General features: G+C 39.0%; 1 protein-coding gene across 2 annotated transcripts in view; it reads left to right on the forward strand.

Moving 5' to 3' along the window:
• CSMD1 (CUB and Sushi multiple domains 1) overlaps window positions 1–27249 on the forward strand; it is a 2032824-nt gene that overhangs the window by 1750287 nt on the left and 255288 nt on the right. For both annotated transcript variants that reach the window (XM_055289255.2, XM_055289263.2), the window contains exons 30-33: window positions 4381–4575; window positions 13314–13430; window positions 17341–17454; window positions 19244–19339. In XM_055289255.2, the coding sequence (XP_055145230.2) occupies window positions 4381–4575; window positions 13314–13430; window positions 17341–17454; window positions 19244–19339 (522 nt within the window). The remainder of the gene's footprint in view (window positions 1–4380; window positions 4576–13313; window positions 13431–17340; window positions 17455–19243; window positions 19340–27249) is intronic.

Here is a 27249-nt window from a genome sequence, read left to right on the forward strand (position 1 = left end):
TAAATATAAGTACATGAAAATAACTTCTTTTCTTTTTTTTTCTTGAGACAGAGTTTTGCTCTTCTTGCCCAGGCTGGAGTGCAATGGCACAATCTCAGCTCACTGCAACCTCCGCCTCCTGGGTTCAAGCGCTTCACCTGTCTCAGCCTCCCGAGTAGCTAGGATTACAGGAGCACGCCACCATGCCTGGCTAATTTTTGTATTTTTAGTACAGACAGGGTTTCATCATATTGGTCAGGCTGGTCTCGATCTCCTGACCTCATGATCCACCTGCCTCGGCCTCCCAAAGTGCTGGGATTACAGGCGTGAGCCACCGCGCCCAGCCAGTCACTTCATTTTATGTCAACATCTTCCATGTCAACATCTCTGTGCCCTTCTCTGCCTCAGTCAGCCATGGCTGGTCTGGCAAGGTTTCTGCCACTGCTCAGAGCTCTTTTCTTTGATCCTCATATCAGTGATTCACCCTTGATTCGCTAGAAACCATTCCCTGCCACTAACATCCAAGGAAAACAGACTGACCTAAAAAACCACCTTCAACTCAACATTTTGCTATTGGGTCCATCAGAATAAATATATGTTTTTTCAAGTTTATTTCTCACATGAACAAAATAAAATACAAGGTGTGTTACAAAGAGTTAGGGAAGAGGAGTTAACAGTATATCAATTCACAGTTATGAGGGTTTTCTTTAAAAAATGAAAATATTTATATTTATTTACACTTTTGAGTTCAATTTGTATGAAAAATCTTTTTAAAAAGAACATATTTTATGTCCTTTACCTCATTACCAGACCTGTTTATATAGTTTTAAGTAGAAAATTGGTCTCTTTGCTCCCAAACATCAAAATCTGCAAACTTAGGGGTATTTACTAAAATGTTCAATTTAAAAAATTATACAATTTAGCAATCAGAGTATCCTATGCCTTTGAGATGGGATCCGTCATGTTTGGGAATAGTTGGAAAGAGTACTTTTGAGCCTTTGCCACATCAAAAGGTAGTTTCTTAACAAGAATTCTCTAAAATGCATTTTACCATGACTGTGCTTATTCTATGATAGCCCCCCATCCCCCAAAAAAATCACACAGGCAAGTAAACAAACAAAACAAATCCTCATATAATTGTGAGAATGTACACCGATCATTGCCCACTCCAACAACTCCTGTTCTCCCCGGCATCCTAAGGCACGTGAATAAATGGGCCAATGAATGAATGAAGTGTGAAGGGCCTTACAAGTTACGTGAAGAAAGAACTTCCTTAATTTTTGTTTGGATAACCAGTATGGCCGTCTAACTGGAGGCTATCTTTCTTGAGGTTTTAAAAGTTCGCCACTGGAGTCTGTGAAAAATAAAAATCACAGCAAAGAGAATAGGAATGATGCCATTGCCTGCAGCCTGAAGCGGTGATGTCATTGCATCCAGCCTAGGGCAGTGATGCTATTGAATCCAGCATGGAGCAGTGATGCCGTTGCATCCAGCCAAGAGCAGCGATGCTGTTGCATCCAGCCTGGAGCAGTGATGACGTTGCATGCAGCCTAGGGCAGTGATGTCATTGCATCCAACCTAGGGCAGTGGTGCTATTGTATCCAGCATGGAGCAGTGATGCCATTGCATCCAGCCAATAGCAGTGATGCTGTTGCATCCAGCCTGGAGCAGTGATGCCATTACATCCAGCCTGGAGCAGTGATGCCATTGCATGCCACCTATGACAGTGATGTCATTGCATCTAGCCTGGAGAAATGATGCCATTGCTTCCAGCCTGGAGCAGTGATGCCATTGTGTGCAGCCTACAACAGTGATGTCATTGCATGTAGCCTGGAAAAATGATGCCATTACTTCCACCCTGGAGCAGTGGTGCCATTGCATCCAGCCTAGGGCAGTGATGCTATTGTATCCAGCCTGGAGCAGTGATGTCATTGTACCTAGCCTGTCACAGTGATGCCATTGCATGCAGCCTAGGGCAGTGATGTCATTGCATCTAGCCTAGAGAAATGATGCCATTGCATCCAGCCTCAAGCAGTGATGCCATTGCATCCAGCCTAGGGCAGCGATGCTATTATATGCAGCCTGGAGCAGTGATGTCATTGCATCTAAGCCTGGTACAGTGATGCCATTGCATCCAGCCTAGGGCAGTGATTGCATCTAAGCCTGGTGCAGTGATGTCATCGCATCCAGCCCAGAGCAAGTGCTGGTGTGGATAGCAAAGCAGGGGACAGATCCAGTTCTTAGGCATGATGGGAAATAGAAGGGGCACCAGGCAGTCGTGCTGTGCAAGAATTCACAAATCCCGGCTGAGGCAATCCACCCGGCCTCTGATGCAGGAAACCTCAAAGGTATGCTTAGGTGCAATGGACAAGGACAACACAAAATACACCCTGTTATGAAGTCATCTAGTTAGAAAGCCTGGCAAATTGTAAGCAAAAAAAGTGCCAGTGATTTATCACTGAACATCCTGAAGTGACAACTCAGTAATGGAACTAAAAGATTAGATGCAGTTCATTCGGAAAAAATCCTGCCGTGAGAAATCAAAATTAGTGGCATAAAGAAGAAAGTTGTGTAGGTGATATTTAATCAAATGGGAAACTAGACTAAAAGAGATGTATAACAAAAAAAGATCAAAAAGGACACAAGGGCAACAGACATATATTAATAGATGTATACTGGGAAATTTTTTATTTTCAATAGGGGAAAATACTATAAACAAAGTCAATGCTTCTACTCACTACATGCTCAGTACATTGTGTTGAATGATTAAATAAAAGAAAAATTGAGCAACTTTCATAGTACCTACAGGTTTACTTATTTGATCTGTATTTGCTTAAAATAACGTTCTATGTTCTATATGGGATTTAATGCAGTTACAAAGAATTATCAACATGTCAGCTACCATTTTAAATATCCAAACAGCTTTTCAATAAAGCAATTAGCGCTGGTTCGAAGGCACAAAACAAGAAATACATATAAAATATATATGTATCATTTAATCTCAAATTCTTAAATGAACAAACATATATATAATGTATATTAATATAGATTTAATCAAAGTATGTAAATTATATAGGAAATACAGTTTATTAAGTATAATACATTATTATAATAGATTCTTTATATAATGTATACAGTGATTAAGTCAATTATCACCAAAGACATCTCTGTTTGGTTGATGGTGATACATGGATTATTAAAAATATAATCGAAAATATTGAATAAATACAGTTAATCAGGTCTCTTTTTCTTCCTCCAGGGCTTCCCAAAGTTTAGCATTTTTGTTTTTGCTTTTTCCTCTCCTGTTATATATATCTATTTCTAGCAGGGTGGTAGACTATAGGGTTATACACTTTTTCATTTAGAGATATTTTAGATAGTCTATTGAAACAGAAAATTAAAAATATTAAGGCTACCAGAAGATCACTGAAATTGACTGCAGAGCAACATGACTGAAGAAAGAAGGTTTTGTATTTTTGCTTGGGAAGAAGAAATACTTAATGCAGCCAAAAGTGAATGCCTAATTGAGGGGCCCCAGAATTGGACAGGTCTCTGCAGGGGGTCTTTGTGGAAGTGACTTAACTTTCCTTGAGTTTTACATTCTTATCATCCGTTCCTGGCAGAGGTGTCCTGGAGATTAGAATTAAACCAGAGAAATGCTCCTGGTTCCCTGTCTGGTACATAATGAGCCCTTAATAAATTTCAGCAATTATTATAACTAAGGTAGAACTGTTGGCTATTAGTACATCCAGGGCACAATGTTTGACCATCATCTATCAGTCAGTGTATTTTCTTCTGCTAAATTTGACGTTTACTCTATTAGGACTGATCTCAGAAATACGGTAGTAAAAGAATGGGAACAACCATCCATCTTCATCTTCTAAGTCAGTCTACTGTTATTCATATAAGAAAGTGCTCTTAACTTTCAGGAATTAAACTGTTTCATTTTAAGAAGCCAAATTCTCCCGTCTTTTCTGAAAGGTGTGGAGTGATTTTATGTTAATATGTTTGATGTACAAAAGTTAGAAAATGAACCTCAATTTTTCCAGGGTCAATTTTTCTTTGATTCAGTCCTAAAATCTACAGCCAAAAAAGGATAAATATATAAAAACGTAGTACTGTATTTTTTATGTAGATGAAGGTAATTTTATATCAATTCTGTAGTAAAATGTGGTTTTTAAAATGCAAATATAATTTTATTAAAAAGGAATTTTCTTATTTTAATTAATAGTTTCACTTGGTCAATAGCCAATCAATAAATATTCTTTGAGCATTTCTTACTTATTTAGGGCATTGTTCTAGGCCCCAAATAACACAAATAAAAAACCAACCCAACAAACGGACACAGAAACAAGAATAAAATCCCTGCTCTCATGCAGTTTACATTCATTTCTTCTGCAGAGAAACCACGGGAAGCTTGTTTTGACCCAGGAAATATAATGAATGGGACAAGAATTGGAACAGACTTCAAGCTTGGCTCCACCGTCACTTACCAGTGTGACTCTGGCTACAAGATTGTCGATCCCTCATCCATCACCTGTGTGATTGGGGCCGATGGGAAACCCTCCTGGGACCAAGTGCTGCCCTCCTGCAATGGTGAGTGCACGCTTGGGTATTTTCTAGAAATGCAACTTTCCTTTCAAATGCAGCATCTCATTGAAGAAATGGTTTCACATTTCAACATGTATTCCTCTCATCAATGGTGAGGATTGCTTAGAGAGCTAGTGTGGAATGCATATCAGGCATTCGTCGATCGTTTAATGCAGCTAGTGTGTTAGCCATTCTCATAGGTTTCCGGGAGAAGCAATGCTTTTTCCTTTACTCATACAGTTTGACATTTTTCACTTCTGTTTTTGTGTGTTCTAGACCTGTTCTTTATAAGAGGTGCGAATTAGCCTTCTCTAGTTCCTTCTCTCTCTCTCTCTCTCTCCATATATAAAATACTTACATCTGGCTGGGCGCGGTAGCTCGTGCCTGTAATCCCAGCACTTTGAGAGGCTGAGGCAAGTGGATCACGATGTCAGGAGTTCGAGACCAGCCTGACCAACATGGTGAAACCCTGTCTTCACTAAAAATACAAAAATTAACTGGGCATGGTGGTGTGCGCCTGTGATCCCAGCTACTCAGTAGGCTGAGGCAGGAGAATCGCTTGAACCCAGGAGGTGGAGGTTGCAGTGAGCTGAGATCGTGCCAGTGCACTCCAGCCTGGGTGACAGAGCAAGACTCCATCTCAAACAAACAAACAAACAAAAATATATATATATACACACACATACATATATATTTATATATATATACATATATACACACATATATATTCATATATATACATATATACATACATATACACACATATATATATTTACATCTATTTATCTGTATATATACATATAGAGAAAAAAACTAATATGTATATATTTGAATGGATATGTGATTTGCCCCCAAAACAGCAATAGTTTGTAATTCCTTAGGAATTAAATTAGTAAAATCATTGAATCAGCTTTCAAGGACAGACAAAACTAGCCTACAGTGATAAAGTCAGACAGCAGCTGCCCTGTGGGTGTGAACCGGGGACAGTGGAGGATAGACTTCCTGGCTCCTGGCCACGGTGCATATCTTAACCTAGGTGGTGGTTTCATGGGGGTCTCCACAGGCAAACACTCCTCAGCCTGTGGACCCATGACTTGTACTCTTTACATTTTCAAAGTATAGATTTAAAAAAGAAGAAGAATGAGGCAGAACTTCACAGTTTGTTGCAGAGGCATTCATTTCTAGGGTTATTTTAAGATGAGCTCAAAGACCAGTTTAGTTTGATAAATTATGAAACAAATGTGTTTTCCTTAAGACGGCCTAACAAGGCTACTGGCACCTTTAGGCTAAATAAACATTTTAAATATTACCATATAAGAGGCTGGACGCGGTGGCTCACACCTGTAATCCCAGCAATTTGGGAGGCTGACATGGGTGGATCACGTGAGGTCAGGAGTTCAAGACCATCCTGGCTAACATGGAGAAACCCCCTTTGTACTAAAAATACAAAAAACTAGCTGGGAATGGTGGTGCGTACCTGTAATCCCAGCTACTTGGGAGGCTGAGGCAGGAGAATCACTTGAACCCGGGAGGTGGAGGTTGTGGAAGCCGAGATTGCACCATTGTACTCCAACTTGGGCAACAAGAGTGAAACTCTGTCTCAAAAAAAAAAAAAAATGTATATAAGAAACTAAAATCAAACAAACAAAACAAAATAAAACAAAACTTTTTCCCTGGCGTGTTCTGCTATTTCTATATTTCTAAGTCCATTCTCTGATGACCCTGAAAGCTTTTAAGTTAAAGAAGTGTATTTGTGTGGACCCAGCAGTAGTGAGTGGCACAGAGCAAGAACTTAGGCCAAGTGTAGCGGCTCACACCTGTGACCCCAACACTATGGGAGGCCAAGGCTAGTGGATCCCTTGAGCTCAGGAGTTTGAGACCAGCCTGAGCAACATGACAAAACCGCATCTCTATCAAAAACACAGTACAAAACTTAGCTGGGTGTGGTGGCTCGTGCCTGTAGTCCCAGCTTCTTGGGAGGATGAGGTAGGAGGATCGCTGGAGCCCGGTAGGTGAAGGTTGCAGTGAGCCGAGATGGTGCCACTGCACTGTAGCCTGGGCAACAGATCGACAGGTGGAGAAAGTTATTTTTTGTGTTTTAAAATCACGTTTATAGGCCAGGTTATGCATGAGTCCTTTCTAGTCATCTGTTTCATTAAAAATTCTGATAGTGTAGTCATTGTGTTACTTGCTTTGGGAGACTTTTCTGAATGGGAAGTTATAGAGTGCGTCTTTTTTAAGTTTATTAAAAACTAAAACAAGAAGCATAGGAAGCTTAAAATAGAACTCAGCATGCTCATGGGTGAGGGAGGCAGTGAGCCAGAGTGGCGTTGAGGTAACGAGAGGCTTTGATCTAGCATTACAGGTCAGGACCAAGGTCTCCCTGGTACCTGCACAGCGCCCAGAACAGGACAGAGCCAAACTAAGAAGTGGGTGTCTCTTGCTGAGTAGGTGGGCATGAGCGAGCTGGAAGGCTCTGCCCAGCACCCACCCTTCCCTGTGCTGGCCCAGAAGGGGCCACACCTCCACCCCCTCCTGTCTTGCTGCCAGCCTGGGTGCCCCTCATATCCTGAGCGGCCTGGGCAGTGCATGCCAGTGGTTCTGGGTGTTTGCCCTGTGCTCTTGAGGTTGGCCAGGAGCTGCCGTCCAAGTTCTTGAGGATCCCGCCTTCTGGATGAGGCATGGCCAGTGCGGGCAGGCCTGAAAGGTGCGCCCTGCAGAGTGACCAGATCTCGCCTCACCCCCTCCCATCTGTGTCACTCCAGACAAGATACACAGGGCTGAAAGCAATGACAGTCTCTAGGTCACAAGTGTTAGGAGGATAAATTCCACAGGTGTAAGGCTCCCCAAAACTAGTAGATCTTAATTCTGTATGTAACTGGTTTCCAAAACCATTTTGATGTAACAAAGGGCAATGACCTCAAACCCTTTTGATGTGACATCCGATCAATATAATTATTGAGCATGCAACCTCAATCTCTGCAACGCATTACAGGTACTGACTGTCTCAGCAGCTGTGTTATATACCACATAATTACTACATGAACACAGACATTTAAAAAGATGGAATTTGAGACCAGACAAAGCTGTTCATGCCTGTTATCTCAGCACTTTGAGAGACTAAGGCAGCAGGATCGCTTGAGGACTGCAGTTCAAGACTAGTCTGGACAACATAGCAAGACCCCATCTCTAAAAAAAAAATTAAAATTAGCTGGGTGGGGTGGTGCACATATGGGGTCCCCGCTACTCAGGAGGCTGTAGTGGAAGGATCACTTGAGCTCAGAAGGTTGAGGCTGCAGTGAGCCATGACTGGATCACTTCACTCCAGCCTGGGCAATAGAGCAAGACCTTATCTCAAGAAAACAAAAGTTATAATTTTGGGTAAAAATTCTAATTTTCTTTCTTATATCCCAGAAAATGATTTTTGCATCCCCTGGTGTATTTTTTCCCCCACTTCAGATATCTTTAGCAATTATATAGAGTCTAGTGTGAGGGAGATAAAAGTAGGTAGCACAATTGAGGAAAGATCATGAATTCTGTACTTTTGTTAACTAATAATACAAAAGGCATTTAGTTTATATTAAATTCAATTACAGTTGAATTTGTGGGGAGTGATAAAACTTTGGCCATAGAAAAAGCTTGACTGAAGTATTAGCCATAGGATAAATACCTTTTCTATGGCTAAAGAAAAAGTATATATGTATACACTTTATATATTTATATATGTAAATATACATAAATATATAAATATATAAAGAAATATATACAAGTATACATATATTATATATAAAGTGTATATACATATATAGGTGTGTATATATATGTATAATCATATAAAGTATATATACACTTTATATATATTCTTGATATATTTTTACATACACATATAAATTTACACACACATACAGGAATTATACGTATATACACACCTATATATGTATATATAGTCACATATATTCCTATATATAGGATATATACATATTTCCTATATATGTATATTCCTATATATATAGGTTATATGTATAAAACCAAAGTTTTAATTAGAGATTGTTTCACTTTCTATGTCTGAAGATCTGTGGAGTGAGGCAAAATTTATTTTACCAGTCGTCAAAGAGCACGACACATGAAACCCTGATTTCCCCACATGGAGGAATCTATATATAAAACTTTATATTCTAAATCTGGAAAGCAGAGATGGTTTCTCCTGTAGTGCATCTTGGATGTCTCGTGGAGAGCAGCACATTTTGTACATGAACCAGCGCCTGTGATTTATTCAGATCAACAGTCAACCTTGGGGCCTTTTGCTCTATTGTAAATCTTTTGCTAGTTCCTGCATCATGGGATGCAGTTGGTGCATTTTGGAGCAGTTTGTTTTAGGCGCATGGTGTAATGTTTTTCCTGATTATTCGTCTATTACCTACAAATTTTGCTTATTGAAGTTTTTTGTAGAAATGTAACTGAAATTGAGGCAAAGTAGAAGCCTTTTCACGGGTCAGAATGACTTCTGTTTGCTAGTTTTGTTTATTCAGTTTGGTTCTATGTGGTTGCTTTTATGTATGAGATGTATATATTCTAATTAGCCAAACGGGTAAGCAAGCTTCTTGTTACCATTAGCAATGAATGCTTTTGTATGTCTTTATTCATCTAGGAAATAATCTGTTTAATAAGTTAATTACCAAATAACAAACATTTATTTATTTTTCTTCTGTTGTTGCATTAAAATAAAATAACTCCTAAGGTGAGAAGCACCATGCCTGTTTCTTAGATTAGCACAGTAATGCAGACATAACAATTATTAAGAATTAAATAGTCGAGTGCAGTGGCTCACGTCTGTAATCCCAGCACTTTGGGAGGCCAAGGCGGGGGGATCACAAGGTCAGGAGATTGAGACCATGCTGGCTAACATGGTAAAACCCCGTCTCTACTAAAAAATTACAAAAAAATTAGCCAGGCATGGTGGCAGGTGCCTGTAGTCCCAGCTACTCCGGAGGCTGAGGCAGGAGAATGGCAGGAACCTGGGAGGTGGAGCTTGCAGTGAGCCCAGATCACACCACTGCACTCCAGCCTGGGCAACGGAGCAAGACTCCATCGCAAAAATCAATAAATCAATCAATAAATAAATAAAAATTCTATCCATATTTTTGTAACACAAATGTTTGTTCATGTATGAAACATATAATTGTAATTCTGGTGCTTAGCTTTTTGATCTGAGGAAGAAGAGACAGGCACAAGCACCATTTATCAAGGTAGTAAAAGACAAAAGTTCTGGGTCAATTTTCCTTAATTTCATCTTTGACTTTTTTAAAATGTCCTCTATTATCATAAGGCAATGCTCTTTTATTCTATCCTTGCACAAAGTGTTTCTTTGTAGTTATACTTTGAGACATGTATTAGTCAGAGTTCTCTAGAGGGACAGAACTAATGGAATAGTTACATATATAAAGGGGAGTTTATTAAGCATTAACTCACATGATCACAAATTCCCAAAATATGCTGTCTGCAGTCTGAGGAAAAAGAAGAGCCATTCGGAGTTCCAAAACTGAAGAAATTGGAGTTTGACGTTCAGGGGCAAGAAGCATCCAGCACAGGAGACAGATGTAGGCTTGGAGGCTAGGCCAGTCTCTCATTTTACGTTTTTCTGCCTGCTTATATTCTAGCCATGCTGGTAGTTTATTAGATGGTGCCCACCCAAATTAAGGTGGGTCTGCCTTCCCCAGCCCACTGACTCAAATGTTAATCTCCTTTGGCAACACCCTCACAGACACACCCAGGATCAATACCTTGTATCCCTCAATCCAGTCAAGATGATATTCAGTATTAACCATCACAAAACATATGGCCAGGAGTGGTGGCTCACGCCTGTAATCACAGCACATTGGGAGGCTGAGGTAGGTGTATCACGAGGTCAACAGATCGAGACCATCCTGGCCAACATAGTGAAACCCCATCTCTACTAAAAATACAAAAATTAGCTGTGTGTGGTGGTGTGCACCTGTAGTCCCAGCTACTTGGGAGGTTGAGGCAGGAGAATCACTTGAACCTGGCAGGCAGAGGTTGCAGTGAGCTGAGATCACATCACTGCACTCCAGCGTGGTGACAGTGATCAGAAGATGTTCTTGATAAGAATTACTTTACCATCGCTAATAATTTGGGAGTCAAAATTTTGGCCCAGTGATGGCATGTTTCCACTTCTTATTTACACTTCTTGTTTAAAATTTAAAACTATTTTTTTTATGGAGAAAAGATCACTTGCAAAATGATATGTTTGAATTGTATGTGACTGAGTGCAAATGAAATATATTTTCATTCTTTATTTGTGCTTAGTTTTTTAAAAACTTGAACTTGAAACTTTTGAGGAAAAGGAAAGATAGTTCTGTCATAACCTGTTTGACTTCACATGGTTAAGGTGGGGAGAAATATCTGAGGGATGTATCTGCCTTGGTAGAGTGAGTGATGCCAGCATTCTATTGGAAACCTTCAGTTTTGAAGTTGAGCTTACAGAAATATCTTCCATCTAAAAGTGAAAATAAAATGTTTCTATTTAAAATTGTAAAAAACTAAATAGAAGTGTTTTAGAGTGATAACATGATTTTGAATTAAGACACTAGCTTGAAGGCTGAGCTTAGTTAAGTAAAATCTCTACTAGCTGACCATGAACAGATCAAAGCTGTCAGATGTCTGAGCTGTTCTCCTTTGACTTTTAGAATACAACTTAAGTTTTTCAAGCGATTGTAATGCAGGGATTCAGGAAATTTCTTGACTAATCATTAACAAGGTGCCTTATCATTAGCATTACCATATTCTAAGGAGCTTAATTCATCATGGAAAATGATCTGTCCATCAATTAATATTTAACATAATGCTAATTAACATTCAGAGGGTTAGACATGTTATCTCTAACTTCTTTATTCTTTGAGCCTTGAAAATTGCCATTGTGGCCGAGCATAGTGGCTCACGCCCGTAATCCCAGCACTTTGTGAGGCTGAGGCAGGCAGATCATGAGGTCAGGAGTTTGAGACCAGCCTGACCAACATACTAAAGATACAAAAAAAGAAAAAAATTAGCCAGGTGTGTTGGTGTGCGCCTGTAATCCCAGCTACTCGGGAGGCTGAGGCAGGAGAATCATATGAACCCGGTTCGTGGAGGTTGCAGTGAGGAGATCGTGCCATTGTACTCCAGCCTGGGCAACAGGGCAAGAAAAAAAAGAGAGAGAGAAAGAAAATTGCCATATCAAGAAGAAATGAGCTGTAGAAATATAACCTTTCTGAAATACTGAAGCTAATTCTGAATTCAAATCAGTGACGGTATATCCAAGATAGGAAGTGCAGTCAGGCCACAGCCAGCGTGGTAAGGGTGCAACAGGCTGTCCTGAGTGGCTGGTCATTGCTCTATGTTAAACAGATGAGCGCAGCTGACTTGACTCCTTCTTATGTAAAAATATGAGGAAATAGAGTACTGGCAATCTAAACACTGGATATCAAATGGCTGGGAGTTAACTGGGGGTCTATTGCATGATGCTTTAAAAAGTGCATTGAACGTCTGTGTACAGTGTTTTTCATTTTCTCAGCAAAAGTGAAGTCACGGTAAATAAGATAACTGGGGGAAAATTAAGACATACCCACACATTCACACAGACATAGCCACGCTACACACACATACACACACAGACATACCCCCCAAAACACACATACACCCACACCGAGACATACCCCCCACACACACACACCCACACTCAAACACATACACACACGGACATACCCCCCACGCACATACACACACACACACACACAGACATACCCCCCACACATACACACACACACAGACATACCCCCATGCACATACACACACATACACACACAGAGACATACCCCCACACACACATACGCACACAGACATACCCCACACACACATACACCCACAGACATACCCCACACACACATGCACACACAGACATACCCCCCACACACAATACACACAGACATACCCCCCACACACATACACACACACACTCACAGACATACCCCCGCACACACAGACATACCACACACACATACACATACACACACCCCCCCCACACACACACAGACATACCCCCCACACACGTACCCCCCCACACATACACATGTGCACACACACACACACACACCTCTCTATATTTTATAAGCCATAACTTTCTAATAATGGATTCCTTTAGTTTTAAATTGAACTCACAGGAAGAGACCCCAAAATCATTAGTAATTACACATGTTGCTTTTTTACTGAAACTATAAGATGAAACGTTAAAACAAACAAAATCCCCTAAAAAACAAAAGGTTTTTCCTTTTATTCCCATATTAATATAAAAGTGATAGAAAACTGAAATAATCTTTGTATCTCTTAACTTAATACGAGGATTGACTTCGAACAGGCAGCTCCGGCGAGGCTTTCTAAAATAATTTAATCATTTGTCTTTATAGAACCTATTTTATTATTATTATAGCTGTTTCCCTTATTATTTTAATACATCTGAGACATGGTCTTGAAAATAATATTGGGTTTTTCTCCTAAGTTGAATTACTTCTTACCTGGTAAATCTTTGTTTTACTATGACTTTGATAGCAATACAAAACAAGATTTTGACTTATTATTTTGTTAAGTTTTCAATAAACGTGCTCAGGTATTTGATGTGTTTCAGCTTTGGCTCACCTATCACCTGCGCTATTATTATTGCACAGCGCCTAATTCTCAGTTGATTTTATTTTCAGCTCCGTGCGGAGGCCAGTACACGGGATCAGAAGGGGTAGTTTTATCACCAAACTACCCCCACAATTACACAGCTGGTGAAGTATGCGTCTATTACATCACGGTACCAAAGGAATTCGGTAAGGATGTCCTTTTATTTTTAATTCATTGTCATATTTCCTTTCAGGGTTAATTTTTCTGTCATTTGATAAACAAGTATTCTAGAGATTAGTGAAATAGTTCATATAAAAGCAAATGAGTTGCATTTAAGTAGCAGGCCTTCCAAACATATCCCACTCAACGTCCATTACAATCCTTTTACCAATGTGATATTAATGCTTACAGTCCCTTCTAGGGTTATGATCCAGAATAATCAGAGAGAATTAATTTGGCTTTCTTCTTAGGTTTCCCAAACATTGTTCTTACAATTAGTTGTTTTTATGAGCAAGGGAGGATTTCTCATAAAGTAGGGGGTGGGTCAGAACACTGTGTGCGTGTCTGTGCATGAACGGCACGTAACCAGATCATGACGGAAATCACTGCATCCTTGAGTTAACCTGTAAGTGCTCAGGGATGGAGAAGCAGGCAGAGTCCTGACTGTTTCACCTGCTGAACCCTGACTTTCTATCTCCCTCCTAAACATTGCTTCCAATTCCAGCTGATTTTCCAAAATGACTTCATTTCCAGAAGGCCCTTCCCTAGTCGCTTTGCACTTCATTTATGGAATACTCACTCTCACTCTTGGCCAGGACAATTTATCTCGGATCGGATTCTTTTCTGGAGTAAACCAGATAGTAGCTGTCATCATTTTGAAGACTACTTCCCTCTTTCCAACAGGAAAATCAAAAACGCTACATAGTCAAGGTTTTTATTTATGTCTGAGACAGCAATCACTCACTCTGCATATAAAGCAGGTAAAAATTCTAATGTTAGACGTATTTGAGGTAAAGCATTTTTAACATATGACAAGAAAGCTGTTTGACGGGTAAGAAACTTGTGTGTAGGACACATTATTTTTGTAAACTTCTATTGTGTTATGATTCCCAGGCCTCTTACGAATTTAATGCACACCCTCCCCAAGCCTTGCTGTTCCTTTTGTTATGATAAATGGACAATAATACTTAAAATGGGTTCTGGATTCCAACTTTTTAACTTGGACCAAATTCTTTAAAGTCCCTCATTTAACTTCAGCCTTAATTCTGAATTTGAATGAAATAAATTTATTTTTTTACCTAAATGCTCAGCAGTATTCCCCTGATCTTCACAAAAAAGTCTTCTGATCATGGATACATGACAAAATATATTTATTACAATGGAATTTAGCAGCCATATTCTATGATTTTAGTTAAATACAAAATATTATTGTCATCATTACACAATTAAAATTTTTCAGCTAAAAAAGTCATACTCACATCCTAAATATTGATTATAATTTCCCAATCTGAAAAGTTTAATCGCACAAACGATCACGTCCTATCTTGCAGAAAGCTTCAGTGTGGAATAACATAGTTATAGCGAATCTTTAATGAATATGCATTCTGTCTCATCCTTTACTTTCATCTCCCATTCCTTACTCTTTCCTGAGAAATAAACTAATTAACGAAATAATTAATGTCACAGTATTTGTAAGTCCAGGGATGCAAAGATGAAAGGAATCTGGCCCATGTCCCAGGCAGGCTTATGGTGGGGGGTGAGGCAGACGTGCAATCCAGATACTAAGGGGTAGTGTGATCCTTACCAGGTAGGAAGAGGCTGCTCCCTGTCTGTCAACACAGGCCGAAAATGGGAAGCGATATTATTAATAAGACAGGTCTTCAGATAACCCAGTTTCCTCTATCTCATCCAAAAGCATAGCCAAGAATTCTTTCTAAAACACAAATCTAAGCAGGTTAGTATCGTGATAAACATTCTTAGTCACTCCTGTTACTTATGTAGCAAAGTGTTTGTTTTCAGGGTGGCCTTTGAGATCCTTGCCACAGGCCTTTGCCTTCCAATCTCCCTGTTTGTTTTTTATCCGCGGAGTGTTAGCTGAAGTTGACTATTTGTTGCATTTGTCCTCTCCACCATTTTGCTTTTTGTCTTCCATTTGCTGATATAATTTCTTATGTTCCATTCTTCCACGAATCCTTCTTGAAGAACTAGTGACAGTGCCATCCCCACGCCGTGAAGCATTGACGGTTCCCGCGGCTGAAGCCCCATAACCCTTTGTTTGTTCTTCTCATCACATTCTCATGATTTCCGGCAGCAGTGTAGATAGCACTGAACAGCTTTTCTCTCTTGGCAATTGAGTTTGCTCACTGGGGCTGAGTGTGAGTGACGGGTTAGAACCCAGGTGAAGGAGGCTCCTCAAGGAAGACGTTGGGGCCATGTCCAGGATGAGCTGGACATTCTGGCTCCTGACATCTTGTACTCAAAATCCATGTTTGTATTGGACGTTACCAAACATGGTCGAGCGTGATAGTCCTGGGACCATGTTAATATCGCCTTCCCACCTTTTTTCTTAGTTTCTAGTATGAGGTGAATGTCACCTAAATATTTCTTGAAAAAGAGTGGAAATTATCTATGGATGATTCACTTCTGTGACCCAAGTTTTTGGCCTCCGATATGATAAAAATATAATGAACTTGGGGAGGTGGTGGGTGGGTTAGGATGGTATGAGCAAGATCTGTAGAGAAATCATTAAGTCCTCTCCCTCTGTAATTTCTGAAAAAAGTTTTTGGAGCATTTCATCTATTGGGAAAATTCACCTAGCCTACATGCCTTCTTTGTGTTTTCCTCTAGGAAATTATAAAATCTTAAAAGACAAGTTACATTAGATATGTGTGTATGGATTCGGTTACATAAATGTGTGTGTGTGTGTGTCTGTACATACATGGGCACACACACTGTTGCAGTTAGATTCCTTCCGTCATACTAACAAATGTTAACAGTAATTCTTTCCATTGGAATTCTGATACACACAACTAGTGCACACACCTCCATTTCTTGTTCATAATGGCTTAGAATGAGTGTAGTGCAAATCTTACAATAAATAAGAAAAGGATTAGTTGTTCATTGCTTGTAAATAGATACCAAATCACAGGTTTTCCTGTATGTGTAAAGGCCCTCTGTATCATCAATCTGAATACACAGCATCAGTTAAATTTGAAGTCACAAAATATGTAGTTACGTTTTACTTGGAGGTTGTGTGTTCGCACAACTTTCATAACCTGTAGGATAAATGAAATTGTAGAGTGGAAAACAGCAAGGGATTCCTATTATATGCCGCAGAATCACGTGTATAAGTCAGTTTGTATGAATACGGCAATGTATTAATGTGAATTTGGCATTATAATAATCTTTTGTGAGGAATTTTAAATTCCTCATCAAATCATCATGGGGTTTGACCCTTTGCTTATTTTTCATTGAATAAAATGTTGCTAAATATTTGAAAATATAGGGAAGCCTTTACAGATATTCTTTTTTTTTTTCCTGAGACAGAGCCTCACTCTGTTGCCCAGGCTGAAGTGCAGTGGCACAATCTCAGCTCATTACAACCTCCGCCTTCCAGGTTCAAGTGATTCTCCTGCCTCAGCCTCCGGAGTACCTGGGATTATAGGCACCCACCAGCAAGCCCTGCTGATTTTTGTGTTTTTAGTGGAAACAGGGTTTCACCATGTTGGCCAGGCTGGTCGCAAACTCCTGACCTGAAGGTGATCCACCTGCCTCAGCCTCCCAAAGTACTGGGATTACAGGCGTGAGCCACCACATCCAGCCCAGATATTCTTAATGTTGTGTTTATTAAAACAAAAACATTCCTCATTTAATGTTCAAATTTGAAATAAAACAGTATTTTTTCTTTTATTAAACGCCAAAAGTGAAGAAGCAAAGTAAAATAGTTTCGTCAACTGAAAACTTAGAAAGTAGAGAAAATAAGTTAATATTTATTTTTTACCTGATTCTTAGGATAATGATCCTTTGGGGCAATTAATAGATATTCAGTGAAATCAAAAATCTCCATTTTGTTTTCTTAGAGCATCTTGTGCCAACATCCCATCTCTTATTTTTTAGTTGTCTTTGGACAGTTTGCCTATTTCCAGACGGCCCTGAATGATTTGGCAGAATTATTTGATGGAACCCATGCACAGGCCAGACTTCTCAGCTCGCTCTCGGGGTCTCACTCAGGTAAGTCTTAAAGAATTTTGCCCTTAATTTAGTTTAGAAAGCTAGGAGGATTAATTTTTAGCTTGTGTATTTCTTTTGCTTTGTTTTCATGAATGAGAAATGTAATCATTTTTGAATCTGCGTGTGTGCTTAGAAAAATCTTATTTTAGTTGCAAGATCTCAAAAGTGTTCTTATCTCATACATAAAATCACCTGCTTTTATCATCTTACTAAGATTGCAGAAAATATAATATTTATCTCAGTAAAAGGGGCAAAGATCCGAAAAAGAGGGTAGGATAATCAACTATCATCTGTGTTTTTGTATCCCATGGGTCTTAACCTCCCTTCTGGAGATAAAAACGATTAACATTTTGGTCTAAATCATTCTAAGCCTGTAAATCCTACATAGAGAGACCCATTAATAGCCACGCATGTACACATGTTCACATATATACATGCATACATGTATCCACACATGCACACAAACACACATGAGCCCCCATAAAACATGGAATGTTATTTCACAGCTTATTTTTATCCCATTCTTACCCTTAAAATCACATATAGAAGTCTGTCTCTAACAAACACGGTATGCACCCAATGCCCTTACTCTGAGTTCTGAATGGTATTCTGTCGGTTTAATATAGCACAATTTAACCCCACTTTTAATTGATGAAATGTACTGATACATTTTCATCATTTACTAAATCAATTTGGTACTGAGTACATTTACTAATTTGCCTAGTAAGTGATATGCATCACAAGCTTTGACCAATTAAGGTTAAGATTTGATTATATTTCCAGGTTTTCACTATTTCATTTTTAACTAAAAGCCTTAAGACCTATGTTTTGTTATTTTCTACCAAGCTTCAATGATGTAATCTAAGAATGCATCAGAGGATACATGTTAAATATGTTGATTATTAGTAACACATTGTCCTCTGAAAAGCTAATGCGAGTTCACACACCTCCCACTACCGCTTGAGACAGACTCTTCCACATTTTATATGTACCTTTATATATTTTTATTTTTATTATTATTATTATTTTGTGAGACAAAGCCTCACTCACTCTGTTGCCCAGGCTAGAGTGCAGTGGCACCATCTTGGCTCACTGCAACCTCCATCTCCCAGATTCAAGCGATTCTCCTGCCTCAGCCTCCTGAATGGCTGGGATTACAGGCATGCACCACCGCGCCTGGCTAATTTTTGTATTTTTAGTAGAGACGTGGTTTCCCCTTGTTGGCCAGGCTGGTCTCAAACTCCTGGCCTCAAGTGATCCACCAGCTTCAGCCTCCCAAAGTGCTAGGATTACAGGTGTGAGCCACCGCACCTGGCCTATATGTGCTTTTAAAGGTTAAAAATATACTTCAGAAGGCCTTTTCTGAATCTTTTAATTTTTAAAAAATCATCTTTGGATTCAGTTACTTTTTTAAAAATTTTAAGTAAAATTCTTTTAATTTTAACTAAAATCAAATTAAGGTGATTCTGAGCAAATGATTCACCCTTTACTTCTGTCTCCCCTATTATATGGGCCTACCATTGGTGCTTTCTTCAAAAGAAACCGTAAGCGAAATAATGATTATGGTATATTTTAATCAAATGCACTGCCTATTCTTTCCTAGGACAGAGTTTTTAAATCTTTATAAAAACAACATATTTGAGTTTTAAACCACAAAGTGAAATTGTTTTAAAAGTTCAAAAAATAAATGTGAAATTTCAAGTTTATCACCATTTTCCAAAATACTACTGTCCTCCACGGTGCTGTGTGTCTTCTGAATCCCATGTATTGTCTCTGTTTTCATTTCCAGGAGAAACATTGCCCTTGGCTACGTCAAATCAGATTCTGCTTCGATTCAGTGCAAAGAGCGGTGCCTCTGCCAGGGGCTTCCACTTCGTGTATCAAGGTAAAGTCACTCCACATGTCTCCACATGTCACTGTGGTCTTTCCTGATGCTGCTAGTCTCAGAAAAAGCCCTCAAAACATCTCAGTTGCATTTTTGTAATATTTAAGGAGCTGAATGTGTTCATATGTTTATAATAAAATTATTTAATAAAAATATTACAATTTTTTGACAGTTGAAACTCATATTTCTACTACAAAAACAATAATATCTAATCTATCGGGCACTAGAATGGAATAAATATTGATCATATTACCTTTGTGTAGCTCCTCACATCTCATAAGATGATTTCAAATACAGTATTTTATCTGATTACATATTTTGTAATAGTTTAGATCTTAGTAACAATATAGGAAATATATTTAAAATGCATTATACAATTTCACATTTTATTATAAAAACTAAGCTTAAATGGAAATTTAACAAAACAAAAAACAAAATATCACGCATGCATCTCTTATCCTAAGTAAATACCTATTTTGTTTATGTTTTATTTACTTTTGGTACTTTTATACCTTTATACTTATTTTTTAATTTAAACCTTTTAAAAAGTATTTGAGATTGCTCAAAGATTCTGAAAAGTAAATAATTTTCTCCTAATATGTTTCGCTTTTGTTTTGCTTTGAAAAAATGACCCCATAAACTGTTCATACACTTTCAGAAGCTTGGAGTCAGTCTTTGGATGGAGCTTGTCGTGACTGTAAAGGTTGAGATCCGGAAGAAGTGATCATGTTCAGAGATAAACTGTGTGTTCAAAAATAAGAAGCAATACTTCGTTTTTCTAGGTCTCAATTTTGCTGGAGGCTACAGATACTAATGGCCACTGTTAAGTATTTTCTTCAGATCTGGAGAAAAATTTTTTCTTAGCAATGGTTTCTTTCCTTTAATAAAGATTCCTCCAGAAAACATTATTGATAACTATTATGTATTTTTTAAAAAGATGGAGTGTAACAATGTTATATTATTTATCAATCATTTCTAATCATCTCAAATTGGGAAATTCATGACTTCAAAACAGTTCAGTGTAAAAATCCTTCAGTATTCAGCAATTAGATAATGTAAAGAGTAATGGGAAGAGAATAGGATGATGATTAACAGTTAATCTCTGATCCTGTGTAAGTAGCCATTGAATGAATGGAGATGCTAATGAATTAAAAGGAGTTAAGTTGTTATAAGTGACACCTTTTGTTAAAATATAAATAATTACCCAGTAGTTTTTAAAAATGGACTTTATTAGAGAGTGGCCTGTTGAAACAACCCGTCTCTTACTACTTCTAATTTTTTCAAATAAATTCTGGCTTTGCAAAAGCAGAATCATGTTTAGACCAAAGTTTGTGAGATGTGTAAAGAAACTGGGCTGCCTGAACATTTTTTCTCCTGGAAACACTCAAGTGAGTGACCTTGTCTGCCTTTATAAGGGGCTTTCTTTGGTTTTTGATAAAGTTTATAAAATCTATCCGATCATCAGACAATATATTGCATGCAAATATCCTGGTGTCTTATATTCAAATGTTGTCCTTGGACGGCATGTATTTTAAAAATTATGCTTATTTAAAGTAATACGTTTTCATCAAAATGTCAAAGATACAGAAAAGTAGAAAGAAAAGAACATCATTTATAGAGGAAATTTATTTTTCTTGTCCACAAGAGTATATAATCACTCTAACATCGTCAATATTTTATAAATTTCTAATATACCTCCTTCTCTTGCTTTCCTCCTACTAGTGTATTTATGGAAAAAATTGAGGTGTTTTTATCAAAACTAAGTTTTTTTTGGAAGTAAAGAACTAGAATCATAGATGCAACTTATAAATTACTCAACAGGAGTGGTAAAAGTTTTGCATACACATGAAAAGTTAAATTGAACATTGCTTCTTGAAAGACAGTAGTTCCACTGAAGCCTAAAAATTATTTGAATTATATTATATAAAAATATTCTAAACAATGCTTTCATACACCACTACAGCTTCATTCATTGATAAACAAATTCAGCTTCAAATTGCACAAGACTTTATGATTTCCATGGTTGTAGGAGACCTAACCCTTCTTAACAGACATAGTTCTGTTATAAAGAGCTGCTGGGGACTGCAGTGACAAATGTTTGCAACAGCGTCAGTGTGCAAAAAAACGTGTGTGTGACTCCAGACTTGCACAGATCATGGTCTCTAGCCCTCTGCTTCCCACCCCTCATGTCATCATGGTTAGTAATGTGAAGACAGAATTAACGATGATGTTACCGTCTTTCTGAACTTGTGAAGCAGTGTAAGTCTAGAGGGTTTTTAATGCAGTATTCTAGTTAATCTACGCAATTGCTGGGTTTTTGTGTGTTTTCCACACTGCTTGAGAGCAGAAGGGTTCATCTGGAAAGCATGAGAGAAGAAGGTGTGAGTGAGATCATGAGGTGCCCCAGAGAAGGCTGTTGTGAGTGACCGTTCACAATGAAACACGGGATAACCCTTCAGCATGGATGTATCCATGGTGAGCCAGCACTTGCCAGGAGCTTCTCTTATCTTTCGTTTGGTGCCGTTGAATGAATGGGCATGGTCATTGTCTGCTCTCCCAGGAATGCAGTGCTCACAACTCGCTGGTCTCCAGTGATTGAAGGAGCGGTATGGAGACTGAGATGAGTGACCTGCATTACCAACACGTTTCAGTGACAATGGAGCACCGTTTGCAGCTGTGGCTCAGGCATGAGTCCTGCCCGCCCAACCTTTAACCCCCCTCTGAATCAGCAACCACTTCCTCACCTGTGATATAATCAAATAGAATTGAGAAGCTAAAGCTATGGTGAGAAGCTGGCATGAAAAGAAATCTAATTATTCCCCTCCTGAAGTATAAGAGTATCTGTAATGGTTTTGTTACAGGAAAGGGGTCCGGATCCAGACCCCAAGAGAGGTTCTTGGAAGTTACGCAAGAAAGAATTTGGGGCGAGTCCACAGAGTAAAGTGAAAGCGAGTTTATAAGGAAAGTTAAGGAATAAAGAATGGCTACTCCATAGAGCAGCGGCATGGGCCACTCAGCTGCTTATACTTGCTGTTATTTCTTGATTATATGCTAAATGAGGGGTGGTTTATTAGTGAGTTTTCTGGGAAAGGGGTAGACAATTCCTTCAACTAGGGTTTCTCTCCTTTTTAGGCCCTTTAGGGTAACTTCCTGGCATTGCCATGGCATTTGTAAACTGTCACGGTGCCGGTGGGAGTGTCTTTTAGCATGCTAATACATCATAATTAGTATATAATGAGCAGTGGGGATGACCAGAGGTCACTTTAGTCACCATCTTGGTTTTGGTGGATTTGGGCCAGCTTCTTTACGGCGTCTTTTTATCAGCAAGGTCTTTGTGACCTATACCTTGTACCGACCTCCTATCTCATCCTGTGACTTAGAACACCTGACCTCCTGTGAATTTAGCCTAGCACATCTCAACCCCATTTTACACAGCCCCTATTGAAGATGGAGTCACTCTGGATCAAACACCTCTGACAGTTTAAATATTCCAAGTCTGAACCATGACTACATTTTTTCCCTGCATTAGCAAGCTTTCTTGAAGACATGGGAGATACACAATTCTTGCTTTTAAATGTTGAACATGTTCAGCTTTGTACATTTGCTTTTTGGCATCAAGCAGAAAGTGTTTTATACCAGTTTCTTAGCTCCCAGGAATTCCTTGAGTGTTCACAGTGGGGGAGACTCCTGTAGCTTCCCTTCTACTCGCTAAGTTCCCTGGCCTTGTACTGTCAAGCAGGGACTGGCAGGACCTGCATGATTGGCTGTGGTTATACAGGTTTAGGGATCTTTGTCATTTCACAGAAAATATATTACACCTAAAATCAACATATTCTTAGACACAATGCAAAAGCTGAACATCACACAAACCGTTTCTTAGTAACTCCAGCACAGTCTGCTTCTTCCAGGATTAAAAGAGGCCGTTGATTCTATGCCATTAAGTAATTACATTGCATTTAGAGACTTCGCTTTGGCCCGTAATTCGTGTCTTTCAACATTAGAATCGATCCGCTTGAAAACAGAGGCCAAGGGAGGCAGAGCCCACATCCTTCTCTTTCCTGCCTGTTCCAAGACTCCTGTGGATTTAAGGCAGGGTGGTCACAGCTGCCCATTCTGCCCTGTCTTCTCCCGCATCCCTCTGATGTGCATGACTGACTGTGTCTCAGTAAACCTTCATGTTGGAGAGTAGCTCATCAATGCTACTTTTTTCAATTGTCTCATATTTATGCCTGGCTGTTTTCATTAAAAGCCTATTTCTGTAATTTGTTTCAACGTAGAATTCGATGCTGCTTTCAGTTCCTTCCAAATCACACACTCACACCAAAATGAGTAAACTGCAAGGATTTACTGTACATTTTAAAGGGAAAAGGAAACCATATTTCTGTATTGAACCCCTTCTGCAGTGCCCAGCTTATAAACGTCTATCGGCCAGGACTTTTTCAAGTCATGTTTTCCGGGTCACCACCTCTAACCTGGGCTCTCCTCTGCCAGGCTCCTCACCTGAAGTAGCACCTGCACCCCAGGTTCAGAAGCTCAAGGCTTCTTCTTCCAGGGTCTTCTGCTGGAAAGACTCAGTCTCTTTAGCATTCATGGAAATATAGTTCATTAGGCCAGTCATGGTGGCTCATGTCTGTAATCCTAGCACTTCCGGAGGCCAAGGCAGACGGATTGTCTGAGTTCCGGAGGTCGAGACCAGCCTGGTTAACATGGCGAAATCCCATCTCTACTAAAAGTACAAAAAAAAAAAAATTATTAGCCAAGTGCGGTGGCGTGTGCCTGTAGTCTCAGCTTTTTGAGACGCTGAGGCAGGAGAATTGCTTGAACCTGGGAGATGGAGATTGTAGCAAGCCTAGATCACACCACTGTACTCCACCTTGGGTGACAGAATGAGACTCCACCTCAAAAATAAAGTAAAATAAAATAAAATAAAATAGTTAATCGAACAGTCTCCTGAAAACATAAACAGAAATATTTTTTTCTCAGTTTGGGTAGGAAAGATGTACGTTAAGCGTTTCTTTACTTGAGGTTATTTGTGGGCAGGCAAAGACATGTTTTGATTGATTTTCCCTTGGCTTCTTCTTCTTTTTAGATGGCATGAATTATATGGCTTCGTTGGTTTTCCACATCTAAAAACTCACATTTGTATCAAGAGCTTGTAAAATGCATGTTCTTTGCAAATAAGAATAAATGTAAAATTCTGCTTGCAATTCAGTGATACATGTTTTCATTCGTTGACTAGTAATGGCTTGTCCAACCTGATTTTTCAACGATGAGAGAGGAATGATTTTGAGGTAGAAAATGTCCCTCAGTGGCTACATCAAAAAGAAAACTGCTTCATTTAGGTATTGCAAGTGAGTCCTACGTGCATTCAGATTTATTTTATTATTGTTGTGGTTTTCACATCGACCGTAACAGAGGTGCCGTAAAGGAGCAGCGTGTATCTGTAGCTTAGAGCATTTGTGGTTTTGAAGGGTGATCATCATCAAACCTGTCACAATACGCTTCCGGCTTTTCCCGACAGATGTGCACACATTCGCCCTGCCTCCCACTTTCAGCACCTCAAAGCCCCAGAGGAGGACATTCTGCCTCTGAAGAAACACGGTTGTCTGGCCTGAGAAGTCAATCATTTTGCTGATCACCCTCTATTCCAGGCTGACCTCATTCCTGCTCACTTTTCCACTGGGCTGATTTCAATTTGGCTTCACAGCAGTGTGAAATCTTTACTAAAGGGTAGAGAATGATGACGACAGACAATAGAATTTTTCTCTCGGATGCCGTCTGACATGTCCAGGTGAAGGGCCAGAGCCAGAGGACTGGCAGGGAGGATGAAGTTACAGAGGACGGTCTGATTTCCACCCACCCCCTTCCCAGACATTCCATGGAGCTGTGATGTCTCAATGCCACAGCTTCTCCCTGTCCTACTGTCTCAAATACTTAAAATCAGTCTCCTCACTTTCCAAACTTCTTCCTCTAAAAAACATTCTTCATCAAGTTATCCAGATGCAGGTGTTATTCATTTATTGTCATTTTCCTTGAAAATAGACCACTATGAAGTTCATGAAGAAAGTTAATCGTGACTTGTGTACAAATGACCCTTGGTGCTGTATCTCTCCTCATTTTGGGAACTTGGAAAGACAGTGATACCCTGTATCTCTCAAAGATACAAATATGTTTGCATAGCTCTCAAATATATTTGTATAGCTCCCAAATATACAAGAGAGAGATGCAATACCTGAAGCCTCTTGGATAAGTGGAACCTTTGCCATAATAGCAGGTATTTTGTAAGCAATCCAGCATTAACTAGAAAAACTGGCAATAGTTCTTCATTTTGTGGAAGATCCTTGAGATGATCGTGGAAGCCTCTATGGGATGTCTTTTTTTTTCTTAACACCATTTTTCAACTGTAACAAAATACTCAAGCATATAAACATGACACAAATAATTTCAAGAAATATTTTGTTATATGGATTGATCATCCCTAATCTGAATATCCAAAATCCAAAATGCTCCAAAATCTGATATGTTTTCAGCACCAACATGACTCCACAAAGGAAAAATTTCACACCTGACCTCATGTGATGGACAAATCACAATAGAAAATGCAGTCAACCCTTTGTCTCATGCACAAAATTATTTAAAATATTGTATTTGTCTTTTAAAATATAAAATATTGTATAAAATGGCTTCCCACCAGAACTTCTCCGTGGTGCCAAAGCGCTGCTTCTCGTGCCTCTCTCCAGGCTACATAAATCCATCTGACTCATGACCCATTTAAAGGGCAACTTGTTTTATGGGAAACAATTGAGTAGTAGCCAAACCATAACAAATTACTGTGTTCCATAAACCAGGTCATCATCTTAACAAGGATAAAGCACGTGTAGAAGGTATATCTGGCTATGTGTATAAGGCATGTATTAGACATAAATGAATTTCATGTTTACACTTGGGTCCCATCCCTGAGATATCTCATTATGTTTATGCAAATATTCCAAAATCTCTAAGAATTCGAAACTTGAAACACCAAACATTTCAGATAAAGGATACTCGACCTGTAATAAAATATTATAGTTATCCTGTATTTCATTTCTAGCTTGGAGAAGAATGATTCTGATAAATCATTAATTATTTTCCACCTCAGTGCTGTTAGAAAGGTAGACACTTTTATTAATTTTGCCTTCTGATAGAAAATATCTCAACACCAAAGTGAAACATTATTTAATCAAAATAAACTGTCAATTTCCATTTTCATGGAACTGCTTCCCCAGCAGCAGTTACCCAAATCATGTCTGTCGTTGGTCTGATTCAATGGAAAATAAAGAAATAAAACAGATTCCAGTGTGTTAGAAAAAGCTTTGAGAAGATAGAAGGGTTATTTTAAGAGAAAATGAGTAAATGAGCACATTCTGTTAAAGGACTGTGCATTTAGGATGAAGAAACACAAGGACTGAGGAGGATAGAATCCCAGAGACAGGACCTAAATACTGTCTTTTCCATTGCAGAGGACAAAAACAAAATACGCAAATTTCAAAGCGCATCACTATTTTCAGAGTTTGCCAGTTGAAGTATTTTTTAATCTTTACCCCACACTCCTTTTGAGAAACAGGAATATGTCCTGTAGGTGGTAATTTGTGCCATACAACCTGAATAGTTATCTCACCCACACATTGCACTGATAATCACCTGTCAGTACCCACTATCCAAAGACCAGGAGATACACAGGTGTCATTGCATATACCTGGGTTTTCGCTTGCTGCAAAAATGAAGGCCACCCATTGTGCAGAACCTAGGAAAGTCTCTTCAAGAGAGAAGTGGAGGGGCTTGCTATTTTTTCATTTTTTATTTTATTTATTTTTTTTGGAGACAGAGTCTCCTTCTGTTGCCCAGGCTGGAGTGCAGCGGTGTGATCTTGG

This window comes from Symphalangus syndactylus, chromosome 1 (genome assembly GCF_028878055.3).
Source record: "Symphalangus syndactylus isolate Jambi chromosome 1, NHGRI_mSymSyn1-v2.1_pri, whole genome shotgun sequence".
NCBI classification, from domain to species: Eukaryota; Metazoa; Chordata; class Mammalia; order Primates; family Hylobatidae; genus Symphalangus; species Symphalangus syndactylus.